At 48.1% G+C, this 24,328-nt stretch overlaps 1 protein-coding gene across 1 annotated transcript; it reads left to right on the top strand.

Moving 5' to 3' along the window:
• The first annotated feature begins 8,621 nt into the window (after positions 1-8,621).
• Positions 8,622-10,049, top strand: LOC139838193 (uncharacterized). Its single transcript, XM_071827568.1, has one exon. The coding sequence runs from the start codon at positions 8,622-8,624 to the stop codon at positions 10,047-10,049; it is 1,428 nt and encodes a 475-aa protein (XP_071683669.1).
• The last annotated feature ends 14,279 nt before the right edge of the window (positions 10,050-24,328 follow it).

The following is a 24,328-nucleotide window of genomic DNA, read 5'->3' as shown; positions in this document are numbered from 1 at the left end:
TAGGCAGGAGTATGACTAAGTCACTCCAAATTTCATGTATCATCAGTGGTATTTATGGCATGGCCAATCAATTTCGGCAATGCTAGATCCACCAAATCCCATGCAATTACGGCTCCTCTAGTCCTTTTCCCATTATACGCCTAGGCAGGAGTATGACTAAGTCACTCCAAATTTCATGTATCATCAGTGGTATCTCGAATCAATCGAATCATTTGAAAATGGACACCAAACACATCACTGATAATATAATTCACATGATCCATTCAACAAAGTTTGGTACAATAAATTATTACACATCATTTCTTCCCTTGTGTCCCTGCTTGCTTACGATTGGGCCGTATCCATGGAGCATCCTCATCATTTAACTTAATGCTTGGGTCGGTGTTCACTTTGAAGGGCGGAATTTCACCAAACATATTATAATCTTCTGACATGTCTGTCTTGCCCTCCACTCCCATGATGTTTCTTTTCCCTGAAAGAACAATGTGGCGCTTTGGATCATCGCATGATGTACTGATCGTTTTCTTATGTTTCCTAAACCTCGGTTTGCTACTCATGTCCTTCACATAGAAAACCTGAGCGACATCTTTCGCTAGGACGAATGGTTCGTCAAGGTAACCAAGATTGTTGAAATCCACCATTGTCATTCCGTATTGCTGGTCCACCTTTACCCCACCTCCTGTTAGCTTGAACCATTTGCACCGGAACAAAGGGACCTTAAAGGAGGGTCCATAGTCAATTTCCCGTATCTCCTCTATGTAACCATAATATGTGACCTTTTTCCCATTCTCGGTTGCTGCATCAAAGCGGACACCACTGTTTTGGTTGGTGCTCTTTTTATCTTGGGCGATCGTGTAAAATGTATTCCCATTTATCTCGTACCCTTGGAAAGTCATTATAGTCGAAGATGGTGTCTTGGCCAACATGTACAGCTGATCTACAACATCATCGTCATTCATTAAATGTTTTCTCAACCAACTGCCGAAAGTCTCCATGTGGGCCTTCGTAATCCAGGATTCAGGCTTCCCCGGGTTGTCCTCGCGTAAAATATTCTTGTGTTTCTCAAAGTACGGAGCCACCAAGCTGGAATTGGCCAGAACTGTGTGGTGTGCTTCAGTCATAGAATGGCCGTCCATACATATCATTGATTTCCCGCCGATCGTGCCTTTTCCACTTAGTCTCCCCTCGTGCCGCGATCGGGGAAGACCAATCGGCTTGAGGTCAGGAACAAAGTCAACACAGAACTCAATTACCTCCTCATTTCCATAGCCCTTGGCAATGCTTCCTTCTGGCCTAGCACGGTTACGAACATATTTCTTTAATACTCCCATGAACCTCTCAAAGAGGAACATATTGTGTAGAAATACAGGACCGAGGATGGAAATCTCTTCGACTAGGTGAACCAGGAGGTGCGTCATAATATTGAAGAAGGATGGCGGGAACACCAACTCGAAACTGAAAAGACATTGGACCACATCGTTCTGTAGGCGTGGTAGATCTTCTGGATTGATTACCTTCTGAGAGATTGCATTGAGGAATGCACATAGCTTCACAATGGCTACTCGAACATTTTCCGGTAGGAGCCCCCTCAAAGCAATCGGAAGCAATTGCGTCATAATCACGTGGCAGTCGTGAGACTTCAGTTTTTGGAACTTTTTGTCCGCCATGTTTATTATTCCCTTTATATTCGACGAGAATCCAGACGGGACCTTCGTACTGCTCAGGCATTCAAAAAAGATGACCTTCTCTTCTTTGGTCAGAGCGTAGCTGGCACGATGTTGAAACCATTCCGGATGCCGGTCATTAGGGTCTTTCAAACGTTGCTGGTCCTGCCGTGCTTCCTTTGTATCATTTGTCTTCCCATACACGCCCAAGAAGCTTAGGAGGTTCACGCAAATATTCTTCGTAACATGCATCACGTCGATTGCAGAGCGGACATCTAGGACTTTCCAATATTCTAGCTCCCAGAATATAGATTTCTTCTTCCACATGGGTGCGTGCCCGTCAGCTCCCTGCGGAACTGATTGTCCTCCAGGACCCTTTCCAAAGATGACTTTCAAATCGTTGACCATATCAAATACCTCAGCACCAGTACGTTCCGCAGGCTTTGGCCGGTGATCTGCCTTGCCGTTGTAATGCTTGCCTTTCTTTCTTACTGGATGAATTTTTGGAAGAAATCGACGATGCCCAAGGTACACGTTCTTCTTACAATTTGGCAAATATACACTTTCAGTCTCATGTAAGCAGTGCGTGCCTGAATTGTATCCCTTATTTGACAGTCCCGAAAGGTTACTAAGAGCAGGCCAATCGTTGATGGTTACGAAAAGCAATGCTCGTAGGTTAAAGTCCTCTTCTTTGTGCTCATTGCACGCACGTACACCAGGTCTGCCCTACAACTGTAAAAGTTCATCAACTAATGGCCTTAGGTACATATCGATGTCGTTGCCGGGTTGCTTCGGACCTTGGATGAGCACTGGCATCATAATGAACTTTCGCTTCATGCACAACCAAGGAGGAAGGTTGTAGATGCATAGAGTCACGGGCCAGGTGCTATGGCTGGAGCTCTGCTTGACAAAAGGATTCATGCCATCTGTACTTAGACCAAATCTTATGTTCCTTGCGTCAGCTGCAAAATCTTTAAACTCACTGTCGATCTTTCTCCATTGCGTTCCATCTGCGGGGTGTCTCAACTCCCCGTCCGACTTACGGTCCTCTTTGTGCCATCGCAACAACTTGGCATGCTCTTTGTTCCTGAACAGACGTTTCAACCGTGGTATTATACCACATCACCTTGGCGGGAACCCTCTTCCTGGGTTTCTGGCCCTCAACATCGTCACCAGGGTCATCGCCTCTGATCTTATAACGCAATGCAGTGCATACCGGGCATTCATTCAAATTTTCGTATTCACCGCGGTAGAGGATGCAGTCGTTGATGCATGCATGTATCTTCAGAACCTCTAAACCTAGAGGGCAGACAACCTTCTTTGCTTCGTACGTACTGGCGGGCAACTCGTTATTCTTTGGAAACATATTCTTCAACATTTTCAGCAAGTTTTCAAATCCTGAGTCAGCTACACCTTCCTGTGCCTTCCATTTCAGCAAATCCAGTGTGCAGCCCAGCTTTTTCAGACCATTATCGCATCCGGGGTACAGCGACTTTTTATGATCCTCTAACATGCGATCCAAATTCTTCCTCTCCTTTTCAGTTTCGCAGCTTCTCCGTGCATCAGCAATGGTCCGACCAAGATCATCAACAGGCTCATCGCGTGCCTCTTCTTCACCTTCCCCTTCACCTTCCCCTTCACCTTCCCCACCTTCAGCATCCTCCATGAAAGTATCACCGAAATGATCAAGATATTTCTCATCGATGAAATCATCTCCTTCTTCATCTTCTTCCATTATAACCCCTCTTTCTCCATGCTTGGTCCAATAATTATAGATTGGCATGAAACCGTGCCGAAGCAGGTGCATGTGAACTTCTCTTGAGGAAGAGTAACCCTTCTAATTCTTACAGCAAACACATGGACAGGTAACAAACCCCCTGCTTGTTCGCATTAGCCACTACGAGGAAATCTTTCAAACCCGTAGTGAACTCGCCGGAGAGTCAGATACCGTACATCCATTGCCGATTCATCTGCATTATTATTATATAGAGTATATAATTAACCATCATGCATTTGTTAAACTAACTAGCTAGAAATAATAAAAATTAAACAATTAACTACACACATGCATATTTTATCAATGATACATGAAAGGTTCAAGTTGCTAACCGCGATCGAGGAAAAATAAATGAGAAAGCTCAAGTGTGGCTCGGACACTTCATATCATGTTTCTTTCTATCTCTCGGGCATTTCATCGAACATCTTCTATGCATAAGAGGAACCAAAATCAAACCAACCACCCACTTGTGAAGGTTGTGAAGAAAGTGGCACCAAATGGCTAAGTGCTGGCTGCTGGATGGGTATATATAGGGGAGGGGCTTTAGTCACGGTTGGCCTGGCAAACCGCGACTAAAGGTGCCCGAAGGCCTTTGGCCAACCGCGACTAAAGCCCCTCACGTGCACCAGCTGGCCACCGAGCGCCCTGGGCCCAGGCCTTTGGTCGCGGTTCGCCTCCCGAACCGCGACTAAAGATCCCATTAGTCACGGTTCGAAATATTTGGGGACTAATGGGGCTGGATGGAAGGCCCTTTTTTCCACCAGTGTGTGATGTTTGGTCACCTTGTCATCCGTGCATTAATCTGCAACATTTTATTCCTGAACACGCATCATTTTGTATTAGAAGAAATACCAAGAAGGCACGAGAGTAGGACAGCCAACGGCCAAAACCGACAAAGAAAGAAAAAACGAAAGTAAACCATAATAGCCATGTTCCCGGTACGGTGGGAACGAGGGACAGGAACGGGGGACGGGATTCGGAGGCTGGCAAAACTAGGGTACAGTGGGGGTATACATCTCTTGATCGATTTTTCGATGGAGGGGACGTGAACGAATCATTTCGGGACGATGGACCCGGTACGGGAAGGTGAATAGGGAACGTGAACATCTCATAGTTGGGACGATGAATCCGGTACAATACACTGGGTCGAGGAACAAGAACCTCTCCAAGTTGGATCAATGACCCCAACAATATATTGATCGGCCATATGGATTAAACTGATAAGCAAAGGTATTTAATTAAAGTTTAGAGCAAGAATACTTAACAAGACTAAGTTTAACATAGAAATTCAAAATTATAATGGACCAAATTATCAGTCAAGCAAACAGATTCACTGGACAGAAGCATTTCAAAGCTTCAGAGACGTGCGCAAGTTCACGTCTCTGAAGCTTTGAAATGCTTCGTATCTGTAGTGAATCCGTTTGCTTGACTGATAATTTGGTCCATTATAATTTCGAATTTCTGTGTTAAACTTAGTACTTGTTAAGTATTCTTGCTGTAAACTTTAATTAAATATCTTTACTTATGAGTTTAATCCATATGGCCGATCAATATATTGTTGGGGTCATCGATCTAACTAGGAGCATTATAATTTTGAATTTCTGTGTTAAACTTGGTACTTGTTAAGTATTGTTACCGTAAACTTTAATTAAATACCTTTGCTTATCAGTTTAATCCATATAGCCGATCATTATATTGTTGGGGTCATTGATCCAACTTGGAGAGGTTTGTGTTCCTCGACCCAGTGTATCATACCGGATTCATCGTCCCAACTATGAGAGGTTCGCGTTCCCGATTCACCCTCCCGTACCGGGTTCATCGTCCCGAAATTGATTGGTTCACGTCCCCTCCATCGAAAAATCGATCGAGAGATGTATACCCCCACTGTACCCTAGTTTTGCCAGCCTTCGAATCCCGTCCCCATCCCCGTCCCTCGTTCCATCCGAATCTCGTTCCAGGTCGTCAGGAGCACATCTCTCAGGCCTAAGGCACTGGCTTGAGGCCACAGGGTTGTCTCTGTGATTTTGATCATGAGACTGCGAACCGAGGGCTGCGCTCGGTCGAAGACGTGATTGTTCCTATCCTTCCAGATCATCCAGGGCAGCAGCAGAGCTGTTGTTGCAAGGCCTTCATGCAGCTGCTTTGGGGTTGCCGGTGTGACCTCGGCAAGCCAGTTGAAGAGCGAGGTGTCTTTGTTGCTCGGCATCCTACAGGTCAACCAAAGCCAGGCTAGTGCGTTGTGCAAGATTTGCTTCGAGAAGGGGCACTCAATGAGCAGATGGTGCATGGTCTCCGGCTCTTGGTCGCAAAACAGGCATCATTGATGGTGTTGCAGCCCGCGACGCGCAAGACGTTCAACGGTCCAGCAACGATCTTGGGAGGCCAGACAGTGAAAGAATTTCACCTTTGGCGGTGCCCAGGCCTTCCATATGTGCTTCCAGGTAGGGCTAGAGGTCAAACCGTGGAATATGACCAGGTATGCTGATCGTGCATAGTATGTGCCGCTCGGCGTCCACTTCCACTAGAGGTAGCCGGCCTCGTCTGTGAGTGTCATTCCCTGAATCATCTGCCAAAGCTGCAGGTACTGGCCTATCTCATGTATCCCAAGGGTCCCATGTATGTCCTGTGCCCATCGGTGGCCATTCAGTCCATCAGCCATGGTCCGTGAGCGTCGCCGTCGCTTGGGAATGCATAGGTAAAGCTGTGGCGCTACCTCGCGAATGGATTGGCTGTTGATCCAGCGATCGTCCCAGAATTTTGCCGTCACCCACAAGATAAAGCTAATGAAAAAGCAAAAAATGTACAACGGCAAGAACAACGCCTAAGTAGCTTGTGCCGCTGCGGCCACTGGCGCAGCAGACTCTGAGGACCTAGAGTCCAGGGGAAGTTCCTCAGCTCTTTAGCGCCGGCAATTCTCCTATGTTCAACCTCGTTGAGGATTCGATCCACCAGGTCCCTGACCACTGGCCTTCTGTTATCGAAAACACATGCATTCCTCATGTACCACAAAAGACGAAGGGTGAGCATGATGAGGGAGTGTGCACTGTTGAGTTTGTCCCTTGTCCTGCTTGTTGCCTCAGCTAACCAACAGCATAAATCTTGATCACGCATCCAGGCGCCGGCCAGATTGACTTGGCGCCATGTACGTGGGCTTGAAACACATTGAACCAGTCCTTCTGGGAGAATGGACATCCCGTAGCAATTGGGAGATGAAATCATCGTTCTGCTCACAAAGAGTGCACGCCGCTTGGTGGGGCAACCCATGGCTTTTAAAAGCCAACTGGTCTGCCATCCAGCACTGGTTTGACACCATTAACCAGGAGAAGAACGTCATCTTCAACGGCGCCAAACACTCCCAGCATTGCTTGACCAGTTTCCTACTATTAGTATAGAGTAAGAGAAGACAAAAGAAATCGAAACATACTCCAAACCTAAGACCCCGATGGTGGTATAGATGAAGCGTACAAGGTTTGTAGAAATAAACATTGCAGAAACTTCTAAACGCTCAAAAGATAAGTCATGGAGTGGTAGCTTTGACCAGTATTTTTTAGTTTACATTAACTAATTCGAGAAGTAGCTAGTAATGGCTCCTACACATAGATGTGGTCGTGGAATATGTTGTCTCAGTTACAAATAATGGCCCAGAAAAAATGTGGTGTTTGAAAGTGCAAATGCTACTTTCAGGGATGCGCTCAAAGAACGTGAGATATGCAGATTTTTCAGTGTACTCACCATTCCCTTTTCATCGCCATATCACTTGGTTGTCTGTCCCGAGCGGAAGCTCGGCAGACAAAATGATTTCTGAGAAGTTTAAGAACTCCATGCTTCCCTGAGAATTAATGTGCACTGATAGGTCATTCTAGCATCTGTTTGTGGTTCTGCTCAGAGAAGTTGTCATTAGGGACATGGTGGTTAGTTTCTAAAACTGTGGGTTCTCTTTCATAATTCTCCGTATCCGTCTTCTTTTAGCTTCACTACGGGTGCACATTTAATGTATATAGACTATTATAAGTCATAAGCTCATTGGGCATAAGATATCATTTCATGTCTTACCTTAGTTGATGAAAGCTGGATAATTTGAATGTTATATGTTTTTTTGGATATACTCAAATGTTAAAGCATATGTGACGGCTTCTTTAGACATTATGTCTTGATCATAGTAGTTGTCCTTTTGCAGATTCACCACTAGTTCTACTCCTTCACCTCAGCTGAGGATGTTGGATTTGGTGTTGAAAAGGTCAGGAATTTCCAGAAGTCAGAACGTAGAGATATGCTCCCTAAAATTCAGCCAACTGGCCAGTCCCTTCAACAAAAACCAAAGCATAAAGCCCATAGCAGCGAAGTCGACATCCTCCAGCATTTCAAGACACACAGTGTTGTTACTGAGATTCAGCCAGTAAACGAACCACTGTTGCAAACCCGCAATGATGGAACCCTCAACAGGAAGACTAATGATCATGGAGCAGCGAGCGCGCAGCCTAGGAAGGAGATGGAAACGAGACCCAGATTTGTGCCTGCGAACCAGTCGAACCAACCAGACAACTCATCTTGGTCTCTGGAAACTCTGAAGGAACTTGTGGATTTCTCGCCGCACGAGCTTACCCTAGGCCATCTCCGCCACAGAGTTCAACCGCCTCCTGGCATCCATTCTCATTGTCTTCAGAGTGGTTCTCTCAAACTGGGGACTGGACGTTGGTGGCACCATCACCAGAGTATTAGTCGGGACAAGGCCGTCCCTGTTTCTTATCATAACCAGCATAACCCTCGTCATTTCCTTCATGATGGAGAACAAGGACGCGTGGGGCAGACAGGCCGGCGGCGGTGGCGGTTGTTGAATAAACCAGACGCAACATAGGGTTTTAGTTTACTGCTTTCTGAATTTTCCTGTTTTTCGTCAGTTTCGACAGTAGACACGCTCCTCGTTTTGCTTAACAAACTCGGAGCGCTTCTTACGCATGACTTGGTCCGTTCGTGGGATGGCACGGACGTAGTGGATCACAGATCGTGTGCGTTGTAATCAGAATAAGAGAAAGGAAATACAATCAGAAAAGTCGCAAGTTGTTGAGCGCGACGCAAACTCTCTCTCTCTCTCGTTCGAGCTTTGCCTTCTCTGTTCTTGAGCTTCTCCAGTGAGATCTTGAGGTTAGGGACCACAATTGGTATCAGAGCGGGACTGGAAGATGTCAGGTGACCGGCGCACGGCTCCGACTCCACCTCCACTGAATCAGCAGCGCACGTCGCAGACCCCTCCTCCGGCAGATCAGCGACGGCGATCGCTGAGCCGGGGACGGAGCCGGGCTCGGCATGGCGGCGGGGAGGTCGTCGTCCAACGGGAGGTGATCCGGGAGGTGGGTGGCGGCGGCGGCAGCGGCGCGGGCCTCGTCTTCCCGATGCTCAAGCGCGGCGGCTACACCAACTGGGCCATGGTCATGGAGGTAAACATGCAGGCAGCCTCACTCTGGGACGCGATCGAGGACGTCGCCATCTCGCGCCGGGAGGACAAGCAGGCCCTGGCGGCGCTGCTGCGCTCCACCCCGGAGGAGATGCACCCAATGCTGATAAGCAAAGGCTCCGCGAGGGCCGCGTGGGAGGCCATACGGGTGCAGCACCAAGGAACCGACCGCGTGCGTGACACGCGCGTGCGGCGGTTGAGGACGGAGTTCGAGACGATCTCCTTCAACCAAGGGGAACGCGTCGAGGACTTCGGCCTCCGCATCTCCAATCTCGCCGCCACCATGCGGTCACTTGGCGACGCCTGCGACGAGGAGAAGGTAGTCAGAAAGTTTCTGTCTGTCGTTCCCAAAAGCTTCGTGCAGATTGCCTTCAGCATGGAGACGCTCATGGATCCAGCGACCCTCACTGTCGAGGAGGTCGTTGGCCACCTGCGCGCCGTAGAGGAACGTCTGGAAGGAGACCAGACCGACTCCGGCGGACAACTCCTGCTCACTGAACAACAGTGGGAGGAGAAGAGGAAGCAGAATCGGAGCGGTGGCCGTGATCGCGGCGTGAACAACGCGCCTCGCAAGACCGGGTCGCCGCAGACCAAAACCCCAGTCCAGGGCGGGGAAGCCGCCGATGAGGATCGGGACAAGTGCCGCTACTGCAAGAAGAAGGGGCATTGGGCTCGTGATTGCCGGAAGAAAAAACGTGATGAGGCCGCCAAGGCCGCCCACCTCGTGCAGGAAGACGACGGCGATCATAGCGTCTTCATGGCCACTGTGATCGAGCTCGACTCTGCCGTCACCGAGGTCGTGGCATCAGGAAAGGCTGTGGTGCCCGCGGCAACAGCCGTGGCCGCCGCGCCCATGGGGGAGCAAGTCTTCCTCAATGAGGAGCGGGCGCGAGTCGAACTTCGCCGCGATTCGGGCGACCTCGACGCCTCGTGGTACCTCGATACGGGAGCTTCGAATCACATGACAGGCGAAGAGGATGTCTTCTCCGAGCTGGACAAGCGCATCACCGGCAAGGTGCGTTTTGGCGACGGTTCCGTCGTCGACATCCACGGGCGCGGCACAGTGCTCTTTGCCATCGATGACGAGCGACACCGGGCGCTCACCGCGGTCTACTGGATTCCCAAGCTGAAGTCCAATATCGTGAGCATCGGGTAGCTTGACGAGATCGGCTGTCCCACGCACGTTGAGCATGGCTTCATGACCATCCGTGACACGGAACGCAAGCTCATTGCAAAGGTGCCAAGGGCACGGAACAGGCTGTACATTATGCAGTTGCAGATCGTGAAGCCGATATGCCTGGCAGCTCACGTCGACGACATAGCCTGGCTCTGGCACGCTCGCTTCGGGCACCAGAGTTTCGAGGCTCTGCAGAAGTTGTCCAAGAGGGACATGGTCCGTGGCATGCCCACAATCTCCCACGTCGAGTAGATGTGTGAGGCATGTCTGGTGGGCAAGCATCGTCGTGCACCCTTCCCTTCCGTGGCCAAGTTTCGCGCCACCGAGCCTCTGGAGCTAGTACACGCCGATCTATGCGGGCCAATATCGCCAACGACGGAGGGAGGCAACCGCTATTTCCTTCTCCTCGTGGACGATTTCAGTAGGCTCATGTGGCTATACCTGCTGAAGACCAAGGACGAGGCTTCAACGGCGATACGGCGGTTCAAGGCACAAGCGGAGCTGGAGTCACGGCGCCCCCTGCGGGTTCTGCGGACAGACCGCGGAGGGGAGTTCACGGCGACGGAGCTCGCTGAATGGTGCGCCGATCTAGGGATCAAGCGCCACCTCACCGCTCCATACTCCCCGCAACAGAATGGAGTGGTCGAGCGTCGCAACCAGACAGTGGTGGGCGCGATAAGGTGCATGCTCAAGGCGATGGGTGTTCCGGCCAAATTCTGGGGGGAAGCTGCGCACACGGCCGTGTTCGTGTTGAACAGGTCTGTGACACGCAGTCTCGATGGACGAACACCTCATGAGGCCTGGTATGGGGTGAAGCCAAGCGTGCATTTCCTGCGTGTGTTTGGCTGCAGGGCATTCGCGAAGGAGACGAGGCCGGGCCTCAAGAAGTTGGACGATCGGAGCAGACCTATGGTCATGCTTGGTTACGAGCCCGGCGGCAAATCGTATCGGCTCTACGACCCTGCCAAGAAGAGGGTTCATGTGTCTCGGGACGTGGTGTTCGACGAGACCAGAGCCTGGGACTGGGGGGAGCATGACGGCAGCACTCTCGCTGTCGACAACTGGGTGCTGTCGCAGCCTCCGTCCCCTGCTGCCGGAGAGGTTGCTGAAACTCCACCGTCCGCGACTCCTTCGCCCTCACCCGCAGCGACTCAGTCAAAAACACCTACAGTGCCCCCCACACCTGCAACACCACCGTCGTCGCATGCACCAACCTCCGTTGTCCCGCAGCCACAGCGGACAGTGGAGTTCGTGTCACCACCACCAGCAAATGAAGATGACCTGGACGCTGAGGACGACGACGACGTGGTGCACCGCTACCGCCGCGTCCTGGATTTGTACGATCCCGACGCGGACAATCCTGGAAGGACAGAGCGGCTATTGCTCACGCCATCAGGTGAGCCTGTCACTCTTGCTGAAGCCGAGGCTGAAGAAGCGTGGAGGCAGGCAATGCACGACGAGCTCGCGTCCATTGAGGAGAATGAAACATGGACGATGACGGACCTCCCTCCAGGTCAGAAACCCATAGGTCTGAAGTGGGTGTACAAGCTGAAGCGAGACGCCGACGGTCGTGTTCTGAAGCACAAGGCCAGGCTTGTGGCAAAAGGGTACGTGCAGCGCCCGGGAATTGACTTTGATGAGGTGTTTGCCCCAGTTGCGCGCCTAGATTCTGTGCGCCTTCTTCTTGCCATGGCTGCACAATTTCAGTGGGAAGTACATCACATGAATGTAAAGACTGCGTTTCTGAACGGGGAGCTGGGCGAGGAAGTATATGTGTGCCAGCCGCCGGGTTTCATCGACGGAGCAAACTCTAGCAAGGTGATGCGTCTGCACAGAGCTTTATATGGCCTCCGTCAAGCACCTAGAGCCTGGAACAAGAAACTTCACTCTGTTCTGGTGGCTCTTGGATTCAAGCGAAGTGCTTCAGAGAATGCTGTTTACACCCGAGGTGAGAAGGATGATCGGCTTCTCCTCGGGGTGTACGTGGATGATCTGATCGTGACTGGTGCAAGCAAGGCAGCGATCAGTCAGTTCAAACAAGAGATGTGCAGCAGATTCAAAATGAGTGACCTCGGGCTGCTTGCGTTGTACCTCGGCATTGAGGTGAGCCAGGCACCAGGACTCATCACTCTGAAGCAAACAGCTTTTGCAAGCAAGCTCCTTGAAAAGGCTGGAATGGGCGACTGCAACAGCGTCCAGTACCCTATGGAGCCTCGACTAAAGCTGTCCAAGTACAGCTCAAATCCACCGGTCGACGCCACCATGTACCGGAGCATAGTGGGCAGTCTCCGCTACCTTGTCCATACGCGACCTGACATCAGTTTCAGCGTCGGCATGGCGAGCAGGTTTATGGAGGCTCCCACGACGGAGCATCTGAGCATGGTGAAGCATCTTCTCCGCTATATAGCGGGGACCCTGAACATTGGCTGTCGCTACTCCACCTCCCCTGGCGTCGCAGAATTGGTGGGATACAGTGACGCAGACCTGGCCGGTGATTTGGATGATCGGAAGAGTACCAGCGGGACTCTCTTCTTCTTCGGCAACTGTCCAGTATCGTGGCAGTGTCGGAAGCAGCGAGGAGTCTCGCTGTCATCATGTGAGTCGGAATATGTCGCCGCAGCCACTGCGGCATGCCAAGGAGTTTGGCTTGGGCGATTGCTGGGCGATCTGCTAGGAGTTGATCCTCTCGTCGCCAACCTGAACGTGGACAACAAAGCCGCGATTCAGCTCTGCAATAACCCAGTTCATCACGACAGGAGCAAGCACATCGATACAAGGTACCATTACATTCGGGACTGCGTGGAAAATGAAACTGTGACTGTCTCTTACATCAGCACGGTTGGTCAGCTCGCCGACATCTTCACCAAGGCACTTGGGCCTGTCAGGTTTCAGCTGCTGCGTGAGAAGATCAACATCGTGGAGGTGTAGTAATCGTGCTGCATCTGGCTTAGGGGGAGTTTGTTGAATAAACCAGACGCAACATAGGGTTTTAGTTTACTGCTTTCTGAATTTTCCTGTTTTTCGTCAGTTTCGACAGTAGACACGCTCCTCGTTTTGCTTAACAAACTCGGAGCGCTTCTTACGCATGACTTGGTCCGTTCGTGGGATGGCACGGACGTAGTGGATCACAGATCGTGTGCGTTGTAATCAGAATAAGAGAAAGGAAATACAATCAGAAAAGTCGCAAGTTGTTGAGCGCGACGCAAACTCTCTCTCTCTCGTTCGAGCTTTGCCTTCTCTGTTCTTGAGCTTCTCCAGTGAGATCTTGAGGTTAGGGACCACAGCGGTGGCCTGGGTTCTGTTCTGCTGACAGCTTAATGCTGATGCTGGAGGTTTGGTCGCTGCTGCAGAAAGCTTCTGGGGCTCCGCTGATGGACGTTAGCGCTGTCACCGTGATCTGCTCCATTGGAATCTGAGAGGGATTAGATTGTCGCTTTCTGTTTTCTTGCATTCTGAGAAGAGGATTTAGATAGCTCGCGGAGTCTCTGGTAAAAGTTGTTTTTCTCTTTTGTCCATGGTACTCTCATATCTACTTATCGGATCTTGTTGTGAGATCCTCTTTGGGTGAATTTTGATTTATGTACGTGCTATTTTTTTAAACGGAGGTAAAAACTTTGTCTATTAATTAAGGAGAAGGTTTTAACAAGATTGTTCGAACATAGAACAAGGTATTACAAAGAATTACTTTCGTGGTATCAAATCACCCAACCGCTGCCTTCTTAATTTTTTTAAGAACACCTACATGCGGGGCAAACTTATTACGGAACACTCTTGCGTTATGCTCACTCCAAATTTCCCATAAGATGCCCACTCCAAATTTCCCGCAAGACGAACAATGCGAGAGAGGCAATGGTCTTCCGACAAGGGATATCGCCGGAAGTCAAAGATTCCCACCAAAGCTCGGTTGACATTCCCGCTCAAAGTGAAAGTTGCAACTCCTTGATCCCAAGCCAAACTTTTAAGCCTTGCCAAAGCCGGATGAAAAGACGGCAATGGACGAAGAGATGACTAGCCGATTTCGTGGTTTGCTTGCAAAGGAGACAAAGGCCACAGTTTGGCCACCATTGCTTTTGTAAGCGGCCCGTTGTCCACACCCTGTTTTGTAAGAGGAGCCAAGCAAAGAGCTCCGCCTTAGGAGCTGCCCAAGCTTTCCACATCATCTTATGTAAGATTGAAACCGTCGAACTAAGATATTGCACGCCATAGACCGACTTGGCCGGGTAGTGCCCGTTCGCCGTAAGGTTCCAAGTTATATCGTCCTCCACATCCTCAAGAAGGTGGACCTCTTGAAGGCAATCCCAAAGAATAGTGAATTGCCTGAGGTGCTCCACGGTGAAGTTGTCATCCAAAGTGATTTTCCTAATCCATGCATTTTCCTTCATGGTTTGGTTTGCTTTCCAAGTTTTCCTCTTAGTGATGGCAAAAATGAGAGGGGCAATATCAATAGGTTTTCTCCCGCCGAACCAAGTGGCGTCCCAAAAGGGGGTCTTGCAACCATTGCCAATGTTGATAGTGGTGACAACATAGAAGATGTCCATGTCCTCTTTGGTACAAGGATGGCCCGAACCCACCCAAAATTTTGAGGGGTCTTTCCATTGAAGCCATAGCCAACGAAGCCGAAAGGCCGTGGCAAACTTGTTCAAGTGGATCACCCCAAGGCCTCCAAGCTTCTTTGACCGGTAAACCGTGTCCCAATTAACTTTGCACTTCACTCTGGTGGTGGTGTCCTTGGCCGACCAAAGGAAGGCCCGCTTGATTTTGTTTATGTAGTCGATGGTGCTCGGCGGAACCGTAAGGGGTGTAAGGTAGTAGGTTGATTGGGAGGTGATGACCGACTTGACAAGAGCCGTGCGGCCCAACCGTGGTAATATATTTTCTGCTCCAAGGGGGAAGTTTTCCAGCACATTTGTCTTCAAGATGTTGGAAGTCCACGCGCTTAAGTTGCCACATCGAAAGGGGGATACCAAGATATTTAATTCAAAGGGACGAAGCCCACGTAACCGGCAACTCACCAAGGACCTCATCAAGGTCGATGCCATTGCAATGAATCGGAACGATGGAGCTTTTCAGAATGTTTGTGCATAAGCCGGTGACCTCCCCAAAGCTATCGAGAATCTTGGCGACGTGTTGGATGTCTTCTTTAAAGGGCGCGAGGAAGACCACCATGTCATCCGCGTAAATTGATGTCCAAAGGATGGTACCGCGGCCGCAAAGTTTATTAAGAAGCCCATGTCTTGTTGCCCCTTGTAAGATTTGGGTGACGGGTCAATGGAAAGGACGAAAAGAAGAGGAGAAAGGGGGTCGCCTTGTCGAAGACCGCGTCCATGCAAAATGGAATTTCCTGCAATACCATTGAGAAGGACCCGCAATGAAGATGTATTAAGCAAAGCGTCAATCCAATTGCGAAAGCAACTAAGAAAACTCCGTTTTTGGAGGAGGTCCATAATGAATTCCCATCGGATGAAATCGAAAACCTTACTAATGTTAAGTTTCAAGAGGAGCGCCGGGGTCTTGTTTTTGTGGACTCTACTTGCAAGGTTCATGACATAGAGGAAATTGTCATGACTGCTTTTTTTTTATGAAGTAACTTTGCGAGTTGGAAACGAGGGCATCCATGAGGGGTGCAAGACGAAGAGCAAGAACGTCAGCAAAAATTTTGGCCACCGCATGAATAAGGCTAATAGGCCTAAAGTCCAAATAATCTTTCGCCCCGTCGTTTTTAGGCAAAAGGGCGATGTTGGCCACATGAAGATTACCAAATTAGTGAATCACCTTCATCAAATCTTCACTGTGCAAGATTACCCAGTCGTGCTTGGGCAGCATGTTATTATAGAATCATAAACCATAGAAAGAGTGCTCATGTAGATCACTGTGTCGAAGAGAAAAGAAAACAGATACTCATCACTCGCAGCTGGTGCCGTATTAGTTGCTGTTCAATTTCGGTTGTTGTTTAGTACTGTCGCTGTATATGCGATCGATTACTGAAGTTTCACGGTGGGCAAAAAACCGATGACCGAAGATCGAAAACGAAAAGATCGAGATCGAACCCGAAAAGATCGAGACCGAAATGACCGATAAAATATTGGGTAGAAAATTTTATTGACCGAATTAAGTTTGGTCAATTCGGTCATTTTGTTCTGAGTAAGGGCATCTCCAACGGGATGACGCAAACGGACGCTGAGCGACTGTTTGCGTCCGCCGTGACCGGAAATGTGTCTGGGCCCTTCTCCAGCGGGGCGGCGCAAAGTGACTGGGGTCTGCGGCGACGTAAACCTGGCCCAAATATGCACCTCGGATGCGTCTCTGCGGACGCTGCGCGAACGTGGAAAGTGTTCGCTCGCGTCTGGCGGATGTTTCATCGGGCCCGCCTGGCAGCGACCCTGCGTCGATACGTCTTCTCAGGCGCGCCAGCGACTGCGCCGCTACGTCGCTTCGGCAGTCTGCGCCACGTTAATGGCTATGCCTCGGCTACCGAGCTGCCGCCGCCCACCTCCGCCAACGCAGTAATGGCGACGCCACGCGTCCTGCGACCGTCTCCTGCCTCCGGCCTACATAAATAGGACGCGCGTTCTTCTTCCTCATCCACTCCTCCAAGCAAACCCTAGCCGCCACATGTAGGATAACGTTGCATAGAAAACAAAAAATTTCCTACGGCGAACACGCAATCCAAGCCAAGATGCAATCTAGAAGACGGTAGCAACGAGGGGGTATCGAGTCTCACCCTTGAAGAGATTCCAAAGCCTACAAGATGAGGCTCTTGTTGCTGCGGTAGACGATCACTTGCCGCTTGCAAAAGCGCGTAGAAGATCTTGATCACGATCGGTTCCGGCGCCACGAACGGGCAGCACCTCCGTACTCGGTCACACGTTCGGTTGTTGATGAAGACGACGTCCACCTCCCCGTTCCAGCGGGCAGCGGAAGTAGTAGCTCCTCTTGAATCCGACAGCACGACGGCGTGGTGTCGGTGGCGGTGTAGAAGTCCGGCGGAGCTTCGCTAAGCAATGCGGGCAATATGGAGTGGAGGAGCTTGGCTAGGGTTTGGGAGGGGGTGGCCGGCCACTCTATGGGGGGCGGCCAGCTTATGGTCTTGGGGTGGCCGGCCCCCTCCCTTGGCCCCTCATTATATAGGTGGATCCCAAGTGTTGGTGTCCAAGTCTTCGAATAAGACCCGAAACCAAAACCTTCCATAGGAGGGGGAAACCTAGCCCAACTAGGACTCCCACCCAAAGGTGGGATTCCCACCTCCCATGTGGGGGGTGGCCGGCACCCTATGGTGGAGTCCACTTGGGACTCCACCCCATCTAGGGCTGGCCGGCCATGGAGGTGGAGTCCACGTGGACTCCACCTTCCTTGGTAGTTTCTTCCGGACTTTTCTAGAACCTTCTAGAACCTTCCATAGAACCTTCCGCGACATTTTATTTCACATAAAATGACATCCTATATATGAATCTTATTCTCCGGACCATTCCGGAACTCCTCGTGATGTCCGGGATCTCATCCGGGACTCCGAACAAATATTCGAACTCCATTCCATAATTCAAGTGCTACCATTTCAACATCCAACTTTAAGTGTGTCACCCTACGGTTCGAGAACTATGCGGACATGGTTGAGTACTCACTCCGACCAATAACCAATAGCGGGATCTGGAGATCCATAATGGCTCCCACATATTCAACGATGACTTTAGTGATCGAATGAACCATACACATATATTACCAATTCCCTTTGTCTCGCGATATTTTACTTGTCCGAGGTTTGATCTTCGGTATCACTCTATACCTTGTTCAACCTCGTCTCCTGACAAGTACTCTTTACTCGTACCGTGGTATGTGGTCTCTTATGAACTCATTCATATGCTTGCAAGACATTAGACGACATTCCACCGAGAGGGCCCAGAGTATATCTATCCGTCATCGGGATGGACAAATCCCACTGTTGATCCATATGCCTCAACTCATACTTTCTGGATACTTAATCCCACCTTTATAGCCACCCATTTACGCAGTGGTGTTTGGTGTAATCAAAGTACCTTTCCGGTATAAGTGATTTACATGATCTCATGGTCATAAGGACTAGGTAACTATGTATCGAAAGCTTATAGCAAATAACTTAATGACGAGATCTTATGCTACGCTTAATTGGGTGTGTCCATTATATCATTCACACAATGACATAACCTTGTTATTAATAACATCCAATGTTCATGATTATGAAACTAATCATCCATTAATCAACAAGCTAGTTTAAGAGGCATACTAGGGACTTCTTGTTTGTCTACATATCACACATGTACTAATGTTTCGGTTAATACAATTCTAGCATGATATATAAACATTTATCATAAACATAAAGATATAAATAATAACCACTTTATTATTGCCTCTAGGGCATATCTCCTTCAGTCTCCCACTTGCACTAGAGTCAATAATCTAGATTACATTGTAATATACCTAACACCCATGGCATTCTGGTGTTGGTCATGCTTTGCCCTAGGGAGAGCTTTAGTCAACGGATCTGCTACATTCAGATCAGTGTGTACTTTGCAAATCTTTACTTCTCCATCTTCGATGTACTCGCGAATCGAGTGGTAACGCAGCTTGATATGCTTCAGCCTCTTGTGTGACCTTGGCTCTTGTGCATTGGCGATGGCACCCATGTTATCACAAAGAATGATTAATGGGTCCAATGCACTAGGAACCACACCAAGCTCTACAATGAACCTCTTCATCCATACCGCTTCTGATGAAGCCTCTGAAGCCGCTATGTACTCTGATTCTGTTGAAGACTTCGCCACCGTGCACTGTTTCGAGCTTGCCCAGCTTACTGCAGCACCATTCAATATAAACACGTACCCAGATTGTGACTTAGAGTCATCAGGATCAGTGTTCCAACTTGCATCGGTGTAACCGTTTACAACGAGCTCTTGGTCACCTCCATAACAAAGAAACATATCCTTAGTTCTTTTCAAGTACTTCAGGATATTCTTGACCGCTGTCCAGTGTTCCATCCCTGGATCACTTTGATATCTGCTAGTCACACTAACAGCATGTGCTATCTCCGGTCTAGTACATAGCATGGCATACATGATAGATCCTCTGAGAGGCATAGGGGATGTTACTCATCCTTTCTCTTTCTTCTGCCATAGCCGGTCCTTGAGTTTTACTCAATACCTTGCCTGGTAACATAGGTAAGAACCCTTTCTTACTTTCGTCCATTCTAAACTTCTTTAGAATCTTGTCCAGATATGTACTCTGTGATAGCCCTATTAGGCGTCTTGATCTATCTCTATAAATCTTGATGCCTAATATATACGATGCTTCACCAAGGTCTTTCATTGAAAAACTATTATTCAAATAACCCTTAACACTGCTTAATAGTTCTATATCATTCCCGATCAATAATATGTCATCTACATATAATATCAGGAATGCTACAGAGCTCCCACTCACTTTCTTGTAAATACAGGCCTCTCCATGACACTGTATAAACCCGAAGTCTTTGATCACCTTATCAAAGCGTCGGTTCCAACTTCTTGATGCTTGCTTCAGTCCATAGATTGAACGCTGAAGTTTGCATACTTTGTCAGCATTTTTAGGATCGACAAAACCTTTGGGTTGTACCATATACAACTCTTCCTCAATATCTCCATTAAGGAACGCCGTTTTGACATCCATCTGCCAAATCTCATAATCGAAAAATGCAGCTATTGCTAACAAAATCCTCACAGATTTTAGCTTCGCTACAGGTGAGAAAGTCTCATCGTAGTCAACTCCTTGAATTTGTCGGAAACCCTTTGCGACAAGTCGAGCTTTATAGACAGTAATATTACCATCAGCATCTGTTTTTCTCTTGAAGATCCATTTATTCTCGACAGCCTTTCGGCTATCAGGTAAGTCTACCAAAGTCCATACTTTGTTATCATACATGGATCCCATTTCGGATTTCATGGCTTCTTGCCATTTGTTGGAATCTGGGCTCATCATCGCTTCTTCATACGTCGCAGGGTCCTCATCATTGTTATCTACAATCATGACATTTAGACAAGGATCATACCAATCAGGAGTGGCACGTTCCCTTGTCGATCTGCGAGGTTCAGTAGTTTCCTCGTTCGAAGTTTCATGATCATTATCATTAGCTTCCTCTGTTGCCGGTGTAGGCGGTACAGGTACAACTTCCGGTACTGCGCTACTCTGATCAACGAGTATAGATTCATCAATCTCATCGAGTTCTACTTTTCTTCCAGTCACTTCTTTAGTGAGAAATTCTTTCTCAAGAAAGGTTCCGTTCTTAGCAACAAAGATTTTGCCTTCGGATTTGTGATAGAAAGTGTACCCTATAGTTTCCTTAGGGTATCCTATGAAGACGCATTTCTCCGCTTTGGGTTCTAACTTGTCCGGTTGTAACTTCTTTACATAGGCTTCGCAACCCCAAACTTTCAGGAACGACAGCTTAGGTTTCTTATTAAACCATGATTCATACGGTGTCGTTTCTACGGATTTTGATGGTGCTCTATTTAAAGTGAATGCGGCTGTCTCTAATGCATAACTCCAAAATGATAACGGCAAATCAGTAAGAGACATCATACTACGAACCATATCTAAGAGAGTTCGATTACGACGTTCGGACACACCGTTTCGTTGAGGTGTTCCCGGCGGTGTCAATTGTGAAAGTATTCCGCATTTCTTTAAATGCATGCCAAACTCATAACTTAGATATTCACCTCCACGATCAGATCGTAGAAATTTGATCTTCTTGTTACGTTGATTTTCTACTTCACTTTGAAATTCCTTAAACTTCTCGAAAGTTTCGGATTTATGTTTCATGAAATAGATATACCCATATCTACTCAGATCATCTGTGAAGGTTAGAACATAACGATAACCACCGCGCGATGCTACGCTCATTGGTCCACATACATCTGTATGTATGATTTCCAATAAGTCAGTAGCTCGCTCCATCATACCAGAAAATGGAGTCTTTGTCATTTTACCCATTAGACATGCTTCGCATCTATCAAGTGACTCAAAGTCAAGTGATTCAAGTAATCCATCAGTATGGAGTTTCTTCATGCGTTTCACTCCAATATGACCAAGACGACAGTGCCACATATAAGTAGAATTATCATTAAGTTTAATTCGCTTAGCATCAATGTTATGTATATGCGTATCACTACTATCGAGATCTAATAGAAATAAGCCATTCTTTTGTGGTGCTCGACCATAAAAGATATTATTCATAAAAATAGAACAACCATTATTCTCAGACTTGAATGAATAACCGTCTTGCATTAAACAAGATCCAGATATAATGTTCATGCTCAACGCAGGTACATAATAGCAATTATTTAGGCTTAAAACTAATCCCGAAGGTAGATGTAGAGGAAGTGTGCCGACTGCGATCACATTGACCTTGGATCCGTTTCCAACGCGCATCGTCACTTCATCTTTCAGCAGTTGTCGTTTATTCTTTAGTTCCTGTTTCGAGTTACAAATATGAGCAACCGAACCAGTATCAAATACCCAGGTACTAGAACGAGAACCAGTGAAATGAACATCTATAACATGTATATCAAATATACCTTCTTTCTTCTTCTTGACAAGGCCGCTCTTCAGATCAGCCGATACTTGGAGCAATTACGCTTCCAGTTGTCCCTTCTCCTTGCAATAATAGCACTCAGCATCAGGCTTAGGGCCGTTCTTAGGTTTCATAGGAGGCGTGGCAGCTTTCTTGCCACCCTTCTTGAATTTTCCCTTAGACTTGCCCTGTTTCTTGAAACTGGTGGTCTTGTTGACCATCAACACTTGGTGCTCTTTCTTGATCTCAATCTCAGCAGCTTTTAGCATGCCAAAAAGTTCAGGTAACTCCTTGTTCATGTTCTGCATATTGTAGTTCATCACAAAGTTCTTGTAACTTGGTGGCAGTGATTGAAGGACACGATTAATCCCCAGTCTGTTAGGAATCACTATTCCCAAGTCACTGAGTTTCTTCGCATGCCCGGTCATGGCGAGCATGTGCTCACTAACGGAGCTGCCTTCTTCCATCATACAGCTGAAGAAATGTTTCGATGCTTCATAGCATTCCACGGCCGCATGAGTCTCGAATATAGCTTTCAGCTCATTCATCAACTCATGAGGATCATGGTGCTCAAAACGTTTTTGAAGATCGGATTCCAGACTGCACAGGATGGCACACTGAACTTGAGAGTACCGAGTTTTCCGAGTCGCGTAAATGGCTTTTACTTCATCGGATTCATCTTCTGCAGGAGGGTCACCTAGCGGTGCATCAAGCACAAATTGCAGATTTCCGCCAGAGAGGAAGATCCTCACATGACGGAACCAGTCGGTGAAGTTGCTACCGTTGCTCTTAAGTTTCTCTTTCTCTAGGAACTGATTAAAATTGATTGGGGACGCCATCTCTACAACATATATTTGCAATAGTTTAGACTAAGTTTATGACAAATTGAGTTCAAATTTTAATTCAACATAATTAAAAACCTAAGTGAACTCCCACTCAAAACAATATCCCTCGCATTGTCTTAGTGATCACACGAACCAAATCCACCGCACCTAAACCCGATCATCACGAGAAAAGGTGTGATTTCAATGGCGAACACTCAAAGTGTTCATCATATCAACCATATGATTCATGCTCTACCTTTCGGTATCACGTGTTCCGAGACCATGTCTGTACATGCTAGGCTCGTCAAGGCCACCTTAGTATCCGCATGTGCAAAACTGTCTTGCACCCGTTATATGTACTTATTGAATCTATCACACCCGATCATCACGAGGTGCTTCGAAACGACAAGACTTGGCAACGGTGCTACTAAGGATGAACACTTTATTATCTTGAGATTTTAGTGAGGGATCATCTTATAATGCTACCGTCGCGATCTAAGCAAAATAAGATGCATAAAAAGGATTAACATCACATGCAGTTCATATGTGATATGATATGGCCCTTTTGTTCTTGCGCCTTTGATCTTCATCTCCAAAGCACGGATATGATCTCCATCATCTTCGGGCATGATCTCCATCATCGTCGGCGTAGCGTCAAGGTCAATGGCGCCGTCTTCATGATTGTCCTCCATGTAGCAACTATTACAACTACTTTGAAATACTACTCAACATGAAATTTAAAGACAACCATAAGGCTCCTGCCGGTTGCCACAATACAATAATGATCATCTCATACATATTCATCATCACATTATGGCCATATCACATCACCAAACCCTGCAAAAACAAGTTAGACGTCTCTAATTTGGTTTGCATATTTTACGTGGTTTAGGGTTTTCGAGAGAGATCTAATCTACCTACGAACATGAACCACAACGTTGATACTAATGTTTTCAATAGAAGAGTAAATTGAATCTTTACTATAGTAGGAGAGACAGACACCCGCAAAGCCTCTTATGCAATACAAGTTGCATGTCGAACGAGGAACAAGTCTCATGAACGCGGTCATGTAAAGTTAGTCCGAGCCGCTTCATCCCACTATGCCATAAAGATGCAAAGTACTCAAACTAAAGATAACAAGAGCATCAACGCCCACAAACCATTGTGTTCTACTCGTGCAACCATCTATGCATAGACACGGCTCGATACCACGTAGGATAACGTTGCATAGAAAACAAAAATTTTCCTACGGCGAACACGCAATCCAAGCCAAGATGCAATCTAGAAGACGGTAGCAACGAGGGGGTATCGAGTCTCACCCTTGAAGAGATTCCAAAGCCTACAAGATGAGGCTCTTGTTGCTGCGGTAGACGATCACTTGCCGCTTGCAAAAGCGCGTAGAAGATCTTGATCACGATCGGTTCCGGCGCCACGAACGGGCAGCACCTCCGTACTCGGTCACACGTTCGGTTGTTGATGAAGACGACGTCCACCTCCCCGTTCCAGCGGGCAGCGGAAGTAGTAGCTCCTCTTGAATCCGACAGCACGACGGCGTGGTGTCGGTGGCGGTGTAGAAGTCCGGCGGAGCTTCGCTAAGCAATGCGGGCAATATGGAGTGGAGGAGCTTGGCTAGGGTTTGGGAGGGGGTGGCCGGCCACTCTATGGGGGCGGCCAGCTTATGGTCTTGGGGGTTGGCCGGCCCCCTCCCTTGGCCCCTCATTATATAGGTGGATCCCAAGTGTTGGTGTCCAAGTCTTCGAATAAGACCCGAAACCAAAACCTTCCATAGGAGGGGAAACCTAGCCCAACTAGGACTCCCACCCAACGGTGGGATTCCCACCTCCCCGGTGGCGGGAGGC

This window comes from Lolium perenne, chromosome 3 (genome assembly GCF_019359855.2).
Source record: "Lolium perenne isolate Kyuss_39 chromosome 3, Kyuss_2.0, whole genome shotgun sequence".
NCBI lineage: Eukaryota > Viridiplantae > Streptophyta > Magnoliopsida > Poales > Poaceae > Lolium > Lolium perenne.
The sequence above is the reverse complement of the archived record's forward strand: the minus strand, read 5'-3'. Positions and strand labels throughout refer to the sequence as shown.